Source organism: Hirundo rustica, chromosome 15 (genome assembly GCF_015227805.2).
Source record: "Hirundo rustica isolate bHirRus1 chromosome 15, bHirRus1.pri.v3, whole genome shotgun sequence".
NCBI classification, from domain to species: Eukaryota; Metazoa; Chordata; class Aves; order Passeriformes; family Hirundinidae; genus Hirundo; species Hirundo rustica.
This window is the reverse complement of record NC_053464.1, coordinates 3,086,917-3,107,156: the sequence shown is the minus strand read 5'-3', so window position 1 is coordinate 3,107,156 and position 20,240 is coordinate 3,086,917. Positions and strand designations below refer to the sequence as shown.

General features: G+C 41.1%; 1 protein-coding gene across 8 annotated transcripts in view; it reads right to left on the bottom strand.

The window, feature by feature from the left end:
- The window catches only part of KATNIP (katanin interacting protein), a 56,737-nt gene that overhangs the window by 16,705 nt on the left and 19,792 nt on the right, over positions 1 to 20,240 (bottom strand). For all 8 annotated transcript variants that reach the window (XM_058422639.1, XM_040079511.2, XM_040079512.2 and 5 more), the window contains 6 exons: positions 17,943 to 18,083; positions 12,283 to 13,180; positions 7,298 to 8,026; positions 6,526 to 6,734; positions 2,825 to 2,888; positions 752 to 929 (listed from right to left, as the gene is read on the bottom strand). In XM_058422639.1, the coding sequence (XP_058278622.1) occupies positions 752 to 929; positions 2,825 to 2,888; positions 6,526 to 6,734; positions 7,298 to 8,026; positions 12,283 to 13,180; positions 17,943 to 18,083 (2,219 nt within the window). The remainder of the gene's footprint in view (positions 1 to 751; positions 930 to 2,824; positions 2,889 to 6,525; positions 6,735 to 7,297; positions 8,027 to 12,282; positions 13,181 to 17,942; positions 18,084 to 20,240) is intronic.

Here is a 20,240-nt window from a genome sequence, read left to right as displayed (position 1 = left end):
CACATTAGCAGAAATTGCAAACAATGGAGTTAGCGTGCATGGAGGTAAATACAACATTCTAAGGAAGACTCCAGAGCCTTTAAAAAGACAAGTCCTAATTCATAAACCTGGTCACAGCCCATAAACATGCCAGCAAGACAGGATTACAACCAAAAATACCCTTTAAAATGGAGAGATGACTCAGAAACAACAGGATGCAGCTTCAATAACATCCAAATGCCAAGTCCTCTCCAGATCTCCAGCCTGTAATTTCTATACTGCTGCCATTTAGATGCACAAGCTAATCTTAGGAAATATACTTGTCAATGAATCAAACTTCATTAGATTTGCCAAAAAAAAGCGCTGCAAAATGGCCAAAAGAATGGCACATATTGGTGCAATTCCCCAACACACCCTCACTCTTTGCTAACGTGAAAGTTTTCCTTGAAATTATCCAGAAATCCTGCATAAATATCACTCAATATGCACAGACAGATGCTACAGAACACCCACATTTCTTCCTGGAAAGTCTTTGGCAGAAATACCAACCAGGCATGTTCTCATCTCCCAGCTCAAACACCATCTTTTGGAAACATCTCATTCATGTTTCTACAACAAGCTGTTCCTGGACAGCCTGTGAATTCCAAGAATGAGCAGTGATGGGATGAAAATCCTGTTCACATTAACATGTGTTAACATAACAGAAGTTTATAGAAATCTGTCACTTAAGAAAATCTGATGTAAAATGCATCCCAAGTCTTTGGCTACTTACTTTTCTAACGTTCTGGAATCTCCTGTGTACTCTGGAAGATCATTTAAGTCTTGGGGTGAAGCAGAAATCTGTTCTGCATTGATTTTTAATGCTTGACCATCCTCTCCTATCACTTCAAGTCCTGTCAGTCCCAGGTAATGAGAGTCTCCCCAGGTCATGGTAAAGTTCAGTTGAAGGCCTACATAAAGGAACATACATTTAATGTCTCTGTAAACTTAGTGGTTTGTAGTAATGAGCCAATATAAACATGAGTGCAAACCCAGTGATTAGCAGCACGGCTATTTTGCATAGATTAAATAACTTTATATGCTGGAATTGGATATTTCCTGCTCTGTTTGTCCACCTCCATGTAACAGCAGCTTCCTTTAATCAGTGTCAGAGTCTTTTAATGTGCCACCAACACCTTGTTCACTTGAAATTACACAACTGCTGATCAAGCACGTTCCCAAGTGCCTCATTACTGGGACTGCACACTGACAGCCAGCCAGTGACACATTTAAGCAGTTACATGACAGATTTTGTGATTATGCAGACACGGAGAAGATCCATTAGTCTGAGGTCTATCCATCATCTTTCACCAGCCAAGTGACTGGCTGGTGAAAGATATATATATATTTATATATATCCAGCCTCTCAGAAATCCATACATTTTTAGAGGACACCTACTCACAGTTAAAGCAAAGAAAAAAAATTGGTTTACTAATGTTTTTAAGTTATTTTCTTCACATCAGGAATGGACACATGGAAGCATTTTCATGGGACAGCACCAGTGAAAAGCAGAAATATTGATTAGGCTGTATCTCCAGAAAATCAATAGGAAAGGAAAGCTGGATGGACAAAAGGCTGAATGTGAATCTCCTGTTCCACATGTTTTATGCCTCACTGAAAAGAGAGAAATAGCATGTACAGATATAACAAGTAAAATTCCAGTCTGATCAGGTTCCATAAAAATCCATCCCTGTAAGTTAAAAATCCCTTTTATTTCACACGCTACAGAAACCCACAAATAATCAGGTTGGGTAAGGTCTAAAGAAGCACCAGTAGTCATGATGTTTATAAAATAAACAAGCATTAAACCGCTTAAACCATCCAGCCCATTTACCCCTAAAAACCCAGAGCAAGTCTTGATTCCCCTGGGTGTAAGATCTCATCAGCATTTGCAGGAACACAAAGAAATAAATAGCTCTGTCAGCTGCCAAATCTGGAGCTGTGGCTACACTGACAGCAGAGCTGACTCCCAAGGCCAGTGCTGAGACTAAAGCTGCTCAGGGCACAAGCAGGCAGGAGCTCTCAGGAGAATCAGTCTGTTCTCCAGTGGAAAGCTGCACTGGAGCAGCCATCCACACAGATTTAGCATTCCCCAGAGTTTAGGATTCCTTCACAGACTCTGAGGATGACACGGGGAAAAGGGACCTCTGGAGGCGTCTAATCCAGCTCCAAGCTCAGAACAGGCCCAGCATCAAGGCTCGCTGGAGCTTTTCCAGGGGAAGTTTTCCTGTGTCCAAGGCTGGCAGATTCCAAACCCTCTCAATCCAGTGTTGGATTGCTCTCAGGGTGACAAACATTTCCTAACACCCTGCTGGAAATTCTTGTCAAAGGACCAGGAACTGCTCCTGAAGCTTTTGGACTATGCAGAAACAGTTTGGACAACAGCTGAAAGGCCCACAGAGAGCTGGCTTGCTACAGGATAATAAATCAGGTACTTAAGCAGGGATATAACACTCTGATCTAGCTTTACTTCAGCATTTCTACTGTCAATCCAATCTAAAAAATTCAGTCAGTCTACATAAATACAAAGGATTGGGAGAGAATTACTGGGTAAAGGACACAGCTATTAGAAATCCCATTCAGGGACTAGGCAAATGGCTAATGTTATTTTTCTAAGATTAAAAGCCAACTGTTACAATATAATGTTGTAAATGCCATAGCAAACAAAGCATCTGCCTGAAATATTCAATGACCCTTCTTTATTCTAGACCTGGCATCTGTCACCAAGTGCTGTACAGCTCTGATAAATCAGATGACATGTTTGGGGGAAGGCTATTTAAGCAAGAAGAAAATGTAAGAACTTACATTTTCCAGTAAATATTCCTGTTTCTTTTGGTATGCCTTCAGAGGCAGAGTCTGGCTCTTGAACCTAAAAAGAAAGTCAACAGGTGTAAGGAAGAGGTTCAGTATTTCACATACATTGACTGCTTATAAAGTCTGATATTTGTACCTGTTTCTTTTTGTACATCAATCTCCCCTCCGCCGCCCCACCCAGGCTGTCCTGCAAATAATGGAAAACACGACCCAAAATGTAGAGTATCAGGTGGGTTCTTAGAAAGCCAAGACTTTGGGTGGGTTTTTTGCTTAGTGCATATAGAAATGTGAAATGGGAGAGTCCACAGTGTGAGCTACCTTTTTTCTAAGAGGCCGAAATCCTGAAATCACACTTATTCCCCTGCAGACTGCCATCAGCAAGTGATAATATGCTGTATTTGCAATATGTTGCAAATCTGTTGCAGAGACAAGGAGTCTGGAAGGAAGTCAAGACCAGAGAGTGCCACCACAATTTCTTCTCAAGAATTAAGAGGCAGAACAAACAAGCAAACTTGTCCAAAAGCTTGTGCTTGTGCTCTGGAAATGCTAATTAAAAATTGCCTACGCTATTCAGAAAAGTGAAGAAACAGATGACAAAATTTGCTGATCACACTGGGGCAATCAGGGTAGTAAAGACAAAAATGGCAAAGGATTGCAGCTAGAATTCACTTCACTGAATAAATGTGATAAAATGGCAAATTCTGTTCTCTGTGGACAAACGTAAAAATGTTACACACAGAGAAAACAATTCTAACTTCACATATACCAGTATTGGCTCCAAAATAAATAATAGTAGATTAGAATGAAATCTTGGCATTTTTATAAGTAGCTCTATAAAACACCAGTTCAATCCTCATTAGCAGTCAAAAGGCCAAACAGGAAATTAGTAGTCCAGACTCTTTCTCTTTAATTCATCATTAGAAATAAACTTCCTGTCATCCACAATACATCAAATGGATCTACACTGAGCCTGAGAAAAGTAAATAAAGACTTGTCAACACTTGTCTTCTACTGTTCCATTAGATCCCTGCAATTTAACCACTGATCCCCAGGATCTCAAGTGTTCCCAGACTGCAATATCCTCCATGTGGCAGCAAACGTCCCTGGGGGAATCAAAGTAATTCAGGTGAGACTGAACAAGAAATGGGCTCTGAAATAAATCCACAGAACCTACGAAGTGGAAAATCCCTCCCACTGGGGGTACCTCTCTCTCAAACCAGTTGTGTTCCTCAGAAGAATTCTAAAACACCGCCTGGGAATTAAAATTTGCAACTTCACTGAAAATCAAAACCCATGAACACAATAAAATGCACTGGGTTTACTGATTGCAAAATAATGCTCTCCCTAGCAGACCAGAAACCATTTGTGCCAGGGCACATTATCACCTCTTTTCTCCCTTTCTTATCTACTCAGATCTCTTCCTGACGATTCCATTCCACTGGTGCCCAATATATTTCCTCCAGATATGGTCTCATTTTCTACTATTTTAACTTCTTCTGCTAGTGAGCATTGTCCTACCTGTGTTCTTAGATTCTTATAGCTAAAACAAAACACCACCATAATACAGGAGTTATTGGAAAAGCAATAAAAAGTAGAAAGTATTACCATGGTCTTACACCTGACCACACTGTTCAACACCTTCCCTGTGAGGAATAACTAAAGTAGGAGCAACCATTCTGGAAAAGATTTAGAAGACTGACACAGGGATATAAATCTCTTGAGTGGCTTGAAGAAGGGAGTGGGTTTAGTTTCTTCCAACACAAAACCTAGAGAACATTAAATGAAGCTAGCAACAAACAGAAGGAGGTTCTTCGTGCCACGCAGGTTCAGCTGGGAAACTTGCCACGGAGCACTGTACGTTTTAAAAGTGCACGCGGGTTCAGAAAGCTGCTGGATGAATTAATGCAATAAAAATCTGTGGCAGGATATTAAACACAGAGGTTAAGTTAGAAAGTCCTTGTGAGACACATTTCTAAGGGCTGAATGAGTGTTTCAGAGAAACATCGCTCTGTGTTTGTGCTGTTCTTTCTTCCTCCTAAGCAGCCACTTCTGGCCTTGGAGCTGAATCAAGGGCAGTAGCCACAAGTCTGATCTGCTACAAAATCAACACATTAAGGATTCCTGAATCCATGGACAGACAGATGGCCATGGATAACACTGACAGAAAAGTAAGAGACTTCTGTAAGAGCTTTTGGAAAGTTTTCAGTAAAACACACCATTTCATCTACTGAACGTGCAACAGGGAATAAAGGGGAATGAACAACAGCAAGGGCTGCTCAAACTGGTCAATACTGGTCTGACAACGTTAGGCTGGGGAAGACAAATTGTGCAGTGGATCTGGATCATTCTGGTAGCATAAACACCCCCTACAGAAATCCTGATGGTACCAGCAAATACCCAGCGACAGGGAGATCAATGGCTCACTCACAACAGCTTCTGTTATTCCACTGCTGATACAGCAGTTTCAGACCAGGGGTGTGCAGGGCATCAGAGCTGAACAAATGAAAGGCAGAGCCTGTGTTTGAGCAAGGACCAGACAGTCCAGGGCCAAGCTTCTGCCATGGAAAAGGTCCTGGTGAATGCTCACAATAAAGCTGTGATCAGGAAAAGAAAGGCCAGCTGCAGTTTTTCTTCATGAAATCCTGCACTGCACAAGGTTCTGAGCAGTTTCAGATACTGCGAGCAAAGACAGGATCAAAATTACTGCAGAAGTCCAAGGGTTAAAGGCACTGACTCGTGAGATCAAATTCCAACACCCCTGCATCTCCTTTTGTCTTGTGAGCGACCAGAAAAAGAGGACAAGACAGATGGGGAAGGTTTGGCAACCACACAAGGCTCATTAGGAACCATATATCTCTGGGAAGATTTTGGCTGCAACAGCTGGAATTCGGATTGATTTGGATCTTTGGATCTCCTGACACTCACAAGTTAGTGTGAACCCTAGAAAAAGACAACATCCCTGATGCAATGGAGGGTGCCCAGGAAGATCCTGAGAAAGTAGGAAATCTTAAGGAAAACAGGTCAAAGACTGCCACACATCATCTTGAGAAAATCCTGTGGGATCTTTGCTCAGACACTGGACTGTTGGGCTGGAATGGCATAAGGGAAGAGCTCAAGTGCTTGGAAATACAGCCTTCCTCCAAGGAGTGAAATATCTTCTGCATGGACTAGAAAAGAGGCATTTTTATGCCGCAAAATGCACCCAAACCCATGAAGATGCTAGTCAAAAAAAGAAAAAGAGAAGAAATAAGGGAAGGGTTGAGAGGAAGAGACCCTTCTCATTTAACATCCTTAATTTGTGGAGGAAGAAATCAGCAATATGAAAAATATGACAAAACCTTTTGGTTTGGAGTGCCAGGGAGCACAGCTACTCATGATAGGAGTAACTGTATGGGAAAAATCACTGATGGTGCAGAAACCTTCAGGAGTACCCAAATCATAAAGAACTCCCCCTAGTCTCTGTCCAAGTAAGTAAGGAAGTAAGCTTATTAATTAATCAGGGAAACCAACATTTGGAGGACTCTAGGGCTTTAAACAAAAATAACATAAATTATTGATCTGGTGAAAAAAAAATCATTAAACAGTCATAATTGTGTTAGTTCTCCTGCAGTTTTATTCCAGCCTGGAAATGTGTCCATTACTTCCACGTTTCAAACAGACATTTATAGAGTTTTGAGCACAGAGGCCCCTACCTGTTGGTCCTCTGTTCTCAACCCTGCTTGTGTAAAAGGTCTCTCATCTCCTTCCCTGTCTGCAGTTGTTGGCCTCTTCAGCTCTTCCTCATATCTCAGGGAGCTGGAATCTCCCATTTCTCCATCATATGTCTCATCATAGCAGTAAATGGCTTCAAGAATATCATCATCAGTAGTAAACAATATGGTATCCCCAAAGTGCTCAGGAGCTGAAGGCAACACACAGAATTAAATGGAGAAATAATGCAAAAAAAGAATATAAATAATGAGAAAAAATAATTTGGGTCCTTCTTTGCATTTAATTTGCAGCAGTGTTTAAAGATAATATATGGGAAATTGATACTGACTTCGGCTATAATTAGTGTTTCACTCTGATACTGCACAAAGGAAAAACATAGAGAATTCAGATAGTTTTCAAATACATATAAAAGAAAATGGGAGAAAAAGCTTCCCAATCACCTTTTCCAGAAGACTATGTATGTGAAAACGAGCAAAAAGCAGCAACTTTGAAATTTCTAGTGCCTGCCTGATGTGATTGAAACACAGACTTGTTGCTAAGACATAGTTAAAAACGGAGATTAGCTCTGTATGCTGCTAAAATCCCCAGTATCAGTGAAGAATGCATTAATGGGCTTTGCATTATGGTTTTAAATTAAACACCACACAAAGTGCCAGCTTGCTTAGAAGTGGAAAGTGATAACAAACAAGCTCAACGTATTTTGTTTGTATTGTACTGCTGTTTGCACAAGGAAAATAAGAAATGATAGCCTACCTCCAGACAAAGTTCCTGAGGCTTTGGCAATCTCTCCTTTAAAGATGCACTGCTCATCCAACACCATGATAATGTCTTTCACACCTCGGAAGGAGTGGATTCGGGATTTATTGTAATTCCAGATCCTAATCATCGCTACCTGACAGGAATCCACAAAGTCAATAAAGACAAAGTGAGGTTTTCCAGGGGTGAATGGCGCCAGCCAGAGGTGCATATCATCCTGGGTCCGATTCACCCCATCTATTAGGTTGGTTACTATCCTGGGATCATTTCCATAAGCTGGTAAAATATTTATATCAGGGGGTTCTGCAGTTATTTTTGCAATCTGAACGGGCTCTCCTTTAGAACTGAAGATTTCAATTCCATTAAGACCAACATAATGTCTGTCTCCCCACGTCGTTCGGATATCTATCACCAAGTGCTGCCCATAAGGTAAAACAGGGATTTTAAAATCACTTCCATCCTGTATCTCCACAGGATTTTCTTCCTCTTGCCTCTTTGGTAGTGCTTGTAGTCCCTCCTTTCTCTGATATTCTCCAGGCCGGTTGATTTTCTGTTGATGGAGAAACTCATCAAAGATATCCCCTTGAAAATCCATGTTCGAGATCCGACCACGGTGGGAATAATTAAATTTCACCAAGGAGTTCCAGGACTCCTGCAGAGTGTGTTCTTGCTCACTGCACCACTTCATTCTAGAGGTTGCTATGTCCTTGATGGGAAAGTCTTCATCTGAAAACAACATTACATTACAAAGGCATTTAATGTACAAACAGGAGCAAAGCACTCCAACAATGACTTTGCAGAATGATGCCATGTCCCTCACTGGGAAATTCTCTGAGAGCAGCACTTTTATTTTACCTCTATCGTGAAGGCCACAGGTCCCAGTTTCCCTTCCCCACTCAGACACGATGAACAAAATCCCTTTGACCTATGGGGCAGAGCTCCTGCCATGGTACAAACTGCAACTAAGTTTGAGGCTGTGAATTCTTGCCTCAGCTCTTAAAGAAATTGGGATTTTTGCCCAGTGATACTTATTGTGTAGCTGTCACAAGAGTTTAAATCATCCCTCTGCATTTCTGCAGATCTTTCATACAGCTGGGAATTGCTGAACTGGTTAATGTAAAGCATTACAGAAAAAAGCTGGTTCTTCCCCTCAAAATGAGTCACAGGTATATAAAGAAAAGTGGTGGGAAAAGGAGTAGGTTCAGCAAACAGGGAGCATGAGGTGAGCATTGCATTCTAGGCAGGAAATGTCCAAACATTTTTCCCACTTTTCAGCAAGCGTGAGATGTAGGAGGATAATGAGAAGATATCCAATGGGAATGCAGCGAGGACAACAAATCAGAGGGGCACAGTGGGCAAAGCATGTTCTCCCTGTGGCTGCACTGGAACTGCTTCATTTCCATCTCAAAACAATTAAGAACAGATAATAACCAAGATTTTCAATAAAGCAGTCACTCATGTATTTTCTTCAAATAAATGAAGAAAAGGAAGTGGAGTTCTAAACAATTTCAGGCCCGTGGGCCAGATTTTACTTCTGTACAGTGTCCTTGGGTGGATACTAAAACAAATGGTTATCAAGAATAAATGCCAATTGCTGTGAAATGCAAAATAAAGTTTTCCCAAAAGACTGCTCAACTTTTAACTGTGTTTTTGGAAAAACTGGAAAGAGGCAATATTCCTAACCTATCCATGGCAAATAATCATTTACAGTAGGGACATGTGAGATAAAATCAAGATTTTTAAAGCAGATGGGAAACTACCTGGAAAAGGGTTGTCTTCCAGAATGAAAGGCTGGAGACCAACCTGGTCCCTTCTCCTTACCCCACAAGGAAAATGCAGAAATGAAGGAAAGGTTCCTACTTCAGAGAACATCAGACATTTGTAAATCCCTTTCTTGCTCACACCCCTAGCAGCACAGATACTCGAGAGGTGGGTGATCCCCAACAACACATCCCAGAGCCTCACAAGTCACCTGGACAAGGTACTGTACATATATTTACCCCTTGAAAATGTCAAAGCTTGAAAATTTCGGGATGAGCAGAGTACAGAAGAGTATTTAACATCTACTGACTCTCCTTGTTTGGGAGGGGTTTTCCCTTTTCTTTTCAAGCATGAAATACTTCCAACAGTCCAGAGGTTCCAGTCCTGAAGCCCTTCTAGGACCGTGCAACCAGAAGTTAGGAGGCTTGTGAGTTACTTTAAGGAGTGGTAATAGGAGAAGTGAAGCTCTGAAAGGAAAGCAGAGGTGGCCCAAAAGCAGACACTAATGGCTGAAGGCTTACAGGGTGTGGCTTTTTTCTTTTAAGAATCTAAAATGCATTATTTATTAATGGCACCTCAAACATCCAACTCCTCTGTGGGTTCAGAAGTGTCTTGAACCACCAATTCAGCTTCTGATGGAAACACACACCACACAATTCCTCTCAAAACTTTAGTAAACTACATTATGGGGCAAGACTACACAGAAAAAAAAAATAAAACTTTTTTCCCCCTCTGTTGTGTTAATCTCTTTTTTTACTCCCTGCAGTTATAAACAGCAATCATATTTCCATGCTGCAATCACATGCTTCATTTCCCAAATCATTCCAAAAGCTCTCCTCTGTATCTGTTCCACTTGGTAATCAGCTTTCCTGAAAATGGAGCTGCAGTTTTCCAACCGAGGTCTCACAAGTGCCTGTGTTGAGATATTGAGGTTTCCCCAAGTACCCAAAATGCCTCTGCTGATCCATCCTGGGAGTGCACTGCTCCAATCACTGCTCACACCAGCATTTCAGTCAATCTGCTATCAGCTACTCAACCGTGATTCTTCTCTTCCTCGGTCATTTGCAATTGATGATTACTCAGCTTACAACTTAATTTTTGGTTATTAGTCCCCAGATGAGCCTGCAAGCATTCTACTGAATTGCATTCCATTGCTCCAGTCCTCAAGTTCATCATTCTGTGCAGTTCTTCAATCTCCTTAACTCATAATAAACCAAATTATATGATATTTGCAGATTTTTACCAGCATACTCTCACCATTTCCTTTACACATTAAACTGGTTATCAAAGAGAAATTGATGTTTTTATAGCAACATTAACTCGAGCCGAGCCTGTACGTGCTGTTCCTAATTCCTGTTGTTCTTGACAGCCATTTAGTGACCAAAACCACGCTGTGACATCCACAGGAGCCTCTGAGCCTTCCCTTTTGTCCCACTCTCCACTGAGAACTGCCCTTCTCCCATCCCCAAGCAAATTAAATGCAGCACTCTCAGGGAAACACTTAAAAGGTTTCCCTGTGGTTAAAGCTCTCTCAGCTCCACTTTGAAGGTGGCTTTAGCCTGCACACACAGCAGAGAGAACAGAAGCTGCAGGGTGGCTGCAATTTCCCAGGGACAAAAATGCATCGGGAGCTTTAAGCACCACAGGACAACCTGCTCTGAGCCAAATCAGACGGCATTACACTGAAAAATTATAACCCTCATCTCTCGTTTACATTGAAATTCCTAATTTTTCTCCATTTTCACAACTGAACAGAACGTCCCATGGAGGGATTTATTTACAGTTTTCCAAGGTGAAGGATTTAATGTAACAGATACTGTAAAATGTGTGAAACAGTAAATGGGCTGCAGGGAGTGGGGTGGGTGAAGGGCAGGTGAAACCTATTCCAAACTTCCCTAGTCTTCTCTTCTTTGAGGTGTAACTTCAGATACACTGATGAAATTGCTGTTTCTCCACAGAGGGTCAGACAAGGAAAAATTCAGATATTCTACATTTAGAAAGAACCATTTTCCTCACCTTTGTCTGAAAAAATCCCTGCAGTACCTGCTGTAGAATTTGAACTGGCACTCCTTCATTTAAGTACATTTTCTGTCCCTTGTCACCCTTACTTTCATATAAACACCCAAATTCAATACAGAGCAAGACACATTTTCATGTAAATTGTTCTGATGTTCAATCACCCCCAAAATTACAATTTGCAGTTTTGTAACATCTTATTCCAAAATTCTCTGGGTCTCGTTGTCCTTGTTGTATTAAACTCTTCATTTGAGACAAGATACTGAATGCTCAAGAATTACAGAATGCCAAGGGTCATCACAGAATGAAGGGTCCAAAAACCAGGAGTCAGAGTGACATGGCTTGAAACTGAAAAAGGAAGACAAAAATACATCCCGAGCAATGGCAAGTTGGGTGAAAGAGAGACAAAGTAGAACTTGTGGGTAAGAAAATCTACTCTTCTGTTATTTACACTTGTGAAAGACAAAAACATTATCTCATGCCCTGAAAATTTCATAGCCATGGATTGCCAGATGTTGGGGTAGAGAGGAACTTGGGAAGTTGCACAAGTCTCCTACACAGCTGGATCCTGCCAGAGGCAGAACACAACTGCACAAAGCTGGATCCTCCAACAGGAGGTTTGGGAAGGAGGACAAGGATAATCAACAGCACAGAGCAGAACACAGCTAAATTTATTAGAAAACTCTTCATAAATAAGCAAGATGTCTGAGGAGAGGTTTGTAAAGTTATGAGCGGAGAAGGAAAATAAGGGTAGTTTTCCATTCACTCTGAATAAATAAACAGAGCATCTATTCACACTGAGAAAAACACAAAGCTATTACACAAATAAACTCTTCCAATTTGGGATGTAATCTTCTTTATCTTTCTGCAGATTTTAATTGATATTAGCAAACATTTGCTGTCTGCAAGACTGTCAATTTTAGGAATATAATTTACTGAAATTTAGTCTTCCAGCTGCTCCAAATAAATTAAAAGCCCCTAAATCAGAATGTAAATTTTTCTGAAGAGTATTTCCTTTCAGGTGTAAGACCAGGAGAGAAACTGAGTACTCTCATGAGGAAAATATCATAAATAGCCAAACTCATATCCCCTGTCTAAACTTCCAGGAGTCTCAAGAGGACTCTTCCCACCTAAAATGAGTTTGTGCTTCTGCAAAATGGAGAACATGTCAGCCCTTGTACTAAGGTTGCTATTTGACCTCTTACCTTTGAGAGCAGAATCATCTTCTCCAAGATTCACAGTGTTTAATCCCAGCTTTTTACCACACATGACACTTCTCCTTCCACTCATAGGGTACTGTAAACTGCAGCAGTTTTTGTTAGAAAGGTGGTCAAAAATGTCCAAGTCCACATCAGCATCCTTTCTGGTAAGCATTTGTGATCTCCCATCTCCAGCTGCATTTCTAGTATTGGGTCCTCCCAGTTCATGCCTCTGACATTTGACACCCTCACTTATCGTATCTGAGAAGTTTTTCATGATTTCATCGGGCTGTGTTTGAAATCTTGAGTTGAAATTCTGTTCTGTAACAAGCCACGGGGGCTTCCGCCTGCTGGGAGTACCTTGATTATTCTGTGTTACCTGGGAAGATGACTGTAACCAAGAAGGAACTGCACCTGCAGAATCAGTCAGTTTTCTTCCTGTTAACTTTTCCATTTGCTCGCTCAAACAAAGCTCATCATCAGACTGAACGTGCTCGGGAACTGCTGCTGCTGCTGCCTCCTCTTTGGCATCTTTAATACATACTTGAGATGGGAACACTTTTAGATCATCCTCTAACTGAGACAAATTTTTCTTTGTAAAGCTGATTGAGTTCATCTTAGGCTCAAGAAGATTTTCTTCTGGCAGAGCTTTCCAGTTCAGTGAAGCACTGTTTGATTCTAAGCATTTAAAATTTAGGTCTGTTTTCTTGTCTGGGCCTGCAGGTGCATTTCCTTCTTTCCTCTCAGCTGAGGGAGATGCTGAGGTATCTTGCTTGTGATCTGTAAGGTCAATTGTAGTGTTCTGGTCAGCAAGGAGATCTCCAGAGCCTCTCTCTAATTCACCATCAAATACAAGGTTCTCATCAACATACAACTTCACTTTCTTTGCTCCAACATCAAGGTCCTACAAAAATAAAGATATGAAGATTCCAATCAAGCTTTCAAGTATTAGATATCACTGCTCTGGGGCTATGACATTTGAATACTTAATCAATAGACAGATGGAAACAATTAAACCCTGTATCAGTATGTGCTTTTGACTGCTTTTTAATCTAAAATTGAAACTACTAAAACATACTGTGGAATATATAAGATTTTTTTAAAGGACTGAAAACCCTGCTAGACACTGCTATGAACCACTTTGTCCGACAAGGTTTGATTATTTAGAAAAGCTTGAGGGAAGAAGCCTAGATTAAGTACAATTATATTTGATCAGGATATAAATTCCAGAGGCACATTTTGCTTCATCATCCCTAAGATTCACCATTTTCACATGTTCCACAGCGAACAACCACCCAGATCAAAGCCACCAAAGTTAAAAAGAGTTACAGAGAGTTACAGAAATGCAGTGCTAGAAAAGCACAATGATAAAAAAAATCATCCAGTCCATCTCTTTTCACTGAAGAATGTAAAATAACTTACACTATTGTGAAGAAATCTGTTTTTAACAGTTTTCAACTAATCTGCCTTGATAGCCTATTCCAACACTTAACTAGTCCTTTAAACAGCAGGCCTTTATCTCAGACACAATTCTGCCACTCACAACTTTATGTTCGCCTTCTCTGTGGAACTCACCAATACCTGATTTTTGTATTCCATTGAAGTTAGAACTAATGTTCTTTCTATTCTCCTCACCATTTCAATATAACCTTTTCTCCCTCTTGACAAAAATACCGTTATCTTCAAAGAAAATACAGAAGATGAGACACAATCCATCTCCCTTCTGTTCTCTAACTTGTCCATCTCATGGAGTCTTTCAGAGACTCTCTGTTCTTTCCTTCTTTTTCATGAAAACTAAGAAGCTTTTTGTGAAAGTAAGAAGTCTCAGTTTTATCCCTCTTGCTCATCTCCAGCCTGTCAGTTCTCCTTGAATACTGATTTAAATTTGCCTCTGCTCCCAGACTAAACCAGTCACTCCTTCCCTTCCAAGCACAAAAGTCTCTGTTTCTTCACTCCCTACGCACTGTTTGAGCCTTACAAGTTTTCATAGCTTCCATCCTGTTGCCTTCCCAATAATACCATCTCTGAGGCCAAAAAAATCCAATATGGACCCACCCAGAGGAAAAGCAGAAGAGGCAGGCATGACAAAAAAGCTACAGGTGAGGGAGGGGAGTGGGTGCAGGAATGCAGGAACACATTCCTGACAGGAAAAAGATAATCCTCACCGAGTTCCCAGTGAACAGCTGTAAACCCAGTTTAATTGGTCATTATGGCCTGGCTGCCTGTGGAACTCCTGTAGGATCATAAAGTGCTGCACTTCTGTGCTGATGCAGTCAGCCATAAAACTGGATATTTTTTCCCCTTGAATGAGCACACTGCTAGATTGATCTAACTGGGGATCCAAATATATCAATAATTACATCTGTTGAAAACTACCTGCATGGCTTTGCCTAGAATTATGATGGGGAAGAGCAAGATTATCAGGATGTCTCCATAATGCTATTTTTTAGAATTTCTGTATGTCTAAACTGCCAACGTCCCCCTTAAATGGTAAAGATATTGGATATTCACAGTTGAATTTGGGATAACTGGAACATTAACATTCCAGCTCTACTGTTGTTAGGAACACCCAGCCCTTAGTTCTGCATTTTTACCTGGAAATAGGTATAAACTGAAGAGGACCACAAAAATACAGAGGTACATTTGAAAAGTATTTATCTATGTCACCTTTTTAAATTAAAATCAGCAACTTAAGAACAACTTCTTTTGAAATTAATCCCGCTGCACTCACCAGCATCACAGGAGGTCAGGTAGACAGAGAAAACACTACAAAATGAGATAGTGGGGCTCACTGTCCCTGAAAAGGGGACAGTCGAGCCCAAAAAAGGGCCGCTCACTTCAAAATTGCTTTTCCAGTCAGTGGGAGACTCTGTTCTCTGATGCTTTGGAATGTCTGGGATAGGTATTTTAAGAAGCAGAAAAGGTGTCTGAACAGTACCAAGATGAAGCAGCCGGGTATTTCTAGGATAACAGACAGCCTGGACTGGGGCAGGCATTCCAACAGCTGATAGCTCAGAAGAGCTAATGAAAATCTGCCCCAAAATCCTGAGCAGACTGAGCCTCAGGCAGGAAAAATCTGAACAGATCTCAGAGACTCCAAGAACAAACATATGCAGGCATTAGGACTAAGAACTGCTCTTTTTCATTCCCTCCCACCCCTCTTCTGAGTTTCCAGTTGCTTAGTGATCTGTTCTGGTGGAAAAGATTGACAGTTTAGCTTCCCCAGTACCACTGCTCAGCTCTCCTCAAGCGTGAGGCTGGAAAAATCCCTTCCTCAGGAGTAATCCCACCCTGTAAACAAACACCCAGTACTGCATCCAAGGCAGGGCTTTTCCCTCATGGAAAAGTAATTAAAAGGGGACAATGTCTCAGAACAAGCAAGTAGGTATGAGCATGTTCAGAAAGAAAACAGATTTTGTGTGAATATTTGGTTCCTTTTGATGTTCCTTCCCAGCTTGCAGCCTCAGCCTTTCCAGAGTGTCTGCTGGGATAGTGGCTCCCAAGGAGAAAATAAGGACGGTATTTCTGGCCATTTCGGTGATATTTGTGCACAAAGGACAGAGCTTAAAACCAGAGGCACTTTTCTGAGAATTCCTCCTGGGCAGAGGACCTGAAATTGCTTCTGCCTGACTTTTCAGAAAAGTGTGAAAAAGAAGCACTAGAAAAGAAGTCAAGAACCAAAGAAAATTCTTCTCCAAAACTGATTGTGCTGGAAGAAAGCTGCTGCATCCTTAGACACAATGCATCCCAGGCATAACCCAGCACTGAAAAAAACCCCAAGAGATGGGACAGGAACATAAGCACAGAAAGAACAAACACACAGGCAACCTTCCAGAGAAGAGAATTATTCGACTAGAGAGCAACTATGACCATAACGCATTTAGGTATTGATTCCATTCCCAGTTTTGTGAAGACATACAACAGACACTAGACTGGATCTTTGAAAAAAGTTTTAATAGCACCAAGTAACCATGCAATTTCAAGGCTGTAACAAGCAGTTACAAAATGTCTGACTTGTTGCAGATTAACTTGAAAAAATCTGGCTGTTCCCTTCCTGGAGACTGAAAATCACCTCCTTATTTTGCAGGTCTCATCTGAAGTAAATAAAGGCAAGATGAAGCATCCTCTGAGACCTTCCCTGTAATTCAATGACTCAAGGAATCTATGACAATGATGTCATCTGACTTTTACAGCTTCCTTCAGACATATTTTTTTCTCCTTCCAAGCTCAAGTTCTGAAATTCAAATATACAAAAGTACCGGCCTGACTTAATTTTTGGCCTATTTTTGGAAGCAGTACTTGGACATCTCTCACTTACGCGGTTTTTGAGGGAAAGAAGGCAGTTAGAATGATTCCCAAAACCCACATGGAAATCTGGCTCTGGATTTACATGTGCAGGAAGAAAATTGTTTATTCATTGTATTTTGGGGTTTTATACTTCTTAGAAAAAACTTCCTCGTGACAAATTACAGAATTGGGCAGAACCACGTTGTATTATTCTTTCATCTTAAGGATAATGAGACATTTCTTCAGCAAGCGTAAATTGCTGCATTTCCACCAAAATCCATAGGATTACACTGACAATGGATTTTACACATTCCCTCATAGCAGGTTATTAAAGCAGAGCCTTGAAACACAGACAAACATTTCTGTGTCCTTCCTGCATTCTATTCAGTAGATTTGGTAACAAATCATACCACTACCTCCAAGAACAGCAGCCCTTTTGCACACTCTAATGATGATGGAACATCCTGTAGACCACATTTTACTGAGAAAAGCTATTAAAATTCCAGGAAAAGAAATATAAATCTTGTTGTAGTAATTTTGTTTTAAGCTGTCCCTTCCACGGCCATTTCCGTATGTATAAATTACCATATGTGCTTATATAAGAACATGGATGAGAGCAAAACCAGAGGGATAAAGCTTCTTATTTATAATCTAGGACAGCAAATCCTCTTTGATCCAGTCAGTACCTGAGATTTTTTTCTTAACACTGCAGTGTACAAACAAGAATAATATTCATGGTGACATTCAAACACACAGACAAGAGACCATCTGCCATCTGCCATGATATGTCTCTCTTGTAACAGTAGATTACTTGGTTTTATTATGAGCACGCAGCAGTGGACTTTTTAATTGTCCCTGCCCGGGGAGTGGGGCTGGAACTGGATGATCTTTAAGGTCCTTCCAACCCAAACCATTTTATGATTCTCATTAAAGTGACAAGCCCCAAACTGAGAAGCAGTCAGCCCAATTATATTTATAGACACCAGAAAACACATATTTCAACAGGTATTTATTTACATTGTGATTAAACAGCTGAAAGCCGTGAATACTGAGATGCACTTACCTTTGTATCTTTATTTCTCACCACACCAAAGGATTGATGAAAGGACTCGTAAGCCTTTTATTAGGTCTTTAGCGATCTCTAATAGCTTTGAAAGCAAATGCTCCTTGTGCCCATGAAAACATTATCACTACATTGTTAGCACTTACAATTAAGACAAAAGCAAATTTCACTGCAGACAGGGATACCTCCTAGCTCCTGTTTTATTACAGGAAATTATATCTACTTTTATTTCATGCTTTTAGAAAGAAGATCACATTGAATTTCCCTAGGCAAGGCAAGAGCAAATATACAGAGGAGTTGAGAAAAGACTACTTACACTGGGAGATGTTGTGTTGTAATTCCAAATCTTGATCTTGGATATACCAAAGTCACGTGAGCGGGTGGGATTGCGGATAACAAAGTAAAGTTGGACGGGTGGGTGGAAAGGGCACATCCAAAGGCAGCTTTCCTTGGGGAGCTAAAAACACAGACAAGCAGACTGTCACTAATGCCCCTTCTCCTGGAGCAGGGTGTTTTAATTAACTCCTCACCCCCCAGCAGAACAGGCGGCCATGAGAAAAGGAAACGTTTCATAAAATCTGCTACGTAAAGAGCAAAACCTCAGCCTCGTTTTCCCAAGAGTAAATCCCACTCTCCTGCCTGCCAGACAGCTCCCAACAACCTGGCAATGAGCTAAAGGTCAGCTGCCTGCTGTCCCAGGAGACATCTGCACGCTCAGAGCACAGGCAGAGCGAGCCCAGTTTATTTTTATCAAATTAATCAGCTTTGCTGGCACTAGGGGGGATCACTGAGCACAATGGACATTCTACAATCATTTTACAATTTCTTTGCCTCTAGTTCATCCCCTTAGGAGGGGAATCTTAGAGAATTTTACTTTACTGCCTGCCTCTATTTTAATCAGGCTTTTCAGATAATCAGCTTCACGTACAGATCTGTTCCTCAGTGCTATACTGGACTGTACACTGGAAATTTTCTAAGATCTCACGGAATTCCCAACATGAATTTTACATGCAACTGGCAATCAGGAGATTTGGAAGTACCAAGAAATGCCTAATTCTGGACATTGTTAAGAACTGCTGCCTCTACATGTTCAGAATGTAAGAAAGCGATATGCGGCAGCTCAGAAAGAAGAAAGTTTCAAAATGAAAATGTTGAATATTAATATATTTGCTGTCCAGTGTTACCCCAAAACAGAGATGAGCCAGGGCACAAAGTGAATGCACATGTGAGTAACATACCAGTGATCAGAAAGTTGCTGATCAATTAGTTCCCCCTCTGTTCTCAGGGACACACAGTACACAGATACACACACAGAAGATAACAGACAGTCTTTTTCCACACCTTTCTCTCTGAAGTGTTTCTGTTTTTCCTGAAGGCATTGACCACAGAGTTTTCCTCCAGAGTGTGTGTGACTAACAATGGTAAGGACAATGCCCTGGAGCCTGTTCAGAGCCATCAGGAATAGATCCACTTCTCACCATGGTCATCTCTGAACTCCAGACTCTGATGGGTCTCTGCCCCAGGGCCTCTCAAAAAGCTGTGGGAGACTGTTTGTGCTTTTAAAGGCCAGTTTGGAGCACAAACAGCCATAAGAGTGCCAGACAGGTTTTATCCTTTCTACTTGAAAAGAACGAAGCCTCTTGACACCAAAGAAATGAAGGACAGCACTCAAATCACCGTTAACCCAACCCCGGGGTCAACTTCAAAGCTGCATCATGTTTTAGAAGCCATACTATGAACAAGAATGGTTAAAATACAATTTCCCAACTCCAGACAACATCTGATAAGCAATCCATCTGCAGACCTCTCAAGTCAGGAGCTGACTTCCCAGAAATCAATATTTTCTGCTGTGTACTGAGACCCAGAGGTGCCTGATACAGCACCAAAATGACCTGTTCCTGCTTCTCACTGGTTTCTCTGTAAAACTGCACACGATGTTCCAAAAAACAGAGGTTTAGCAGAGCCAGGCCAAGTGTCATGTCCTGAGTGAGAGGCAACCATGGAGATGATTTTGTTTATCAGAGGAAATAACTGATAGGGCTGAGGTAACACAACCACACAGGTGTAACACTCCCCATGAGGGTGTCAAAGATCTGACACCAGAAACTGAAGGCACCTTGATGGGTCCATGCCAAAACTCAAGAGCCTGTGGAGGACTCTCATGTTTTATCCTAAAGAGTGATGTCTTATCTTTGCCTTCACAAGAGGTACTTGAGCCTGGGCTTACTGTCTTGGAGCTCAAAAATCTAACCCAAAAATTCTTCAAACCATCAGGGTGAACCTGGTGTGTTAAGGAGTCCGAGTTACATTTGAACTGGACCAAGGAAAAAAGGGAGAGTGGACACCTCTCATCTTAAGTTTTTGTGGGAGATGGGCACTGCTTCTTGTGAGCACTGAAGGCATCAATGATGGAGAGTAAAGGAAGCCTCAAGCACTGTGAAGAGGAATGACACAGGTCTAAGGGCCCCCTTGGAGAATTATCACCTTTGGTTTTTACCTGTCCTTATTCTGAGGTTTAAAAGACCTCTATATGCGTATAAGAATCAAAAAGATCTGTGGAAAACAATTTCAAAAAAATACCTAATCTATGACTTACTAAACATTATCACAGAAT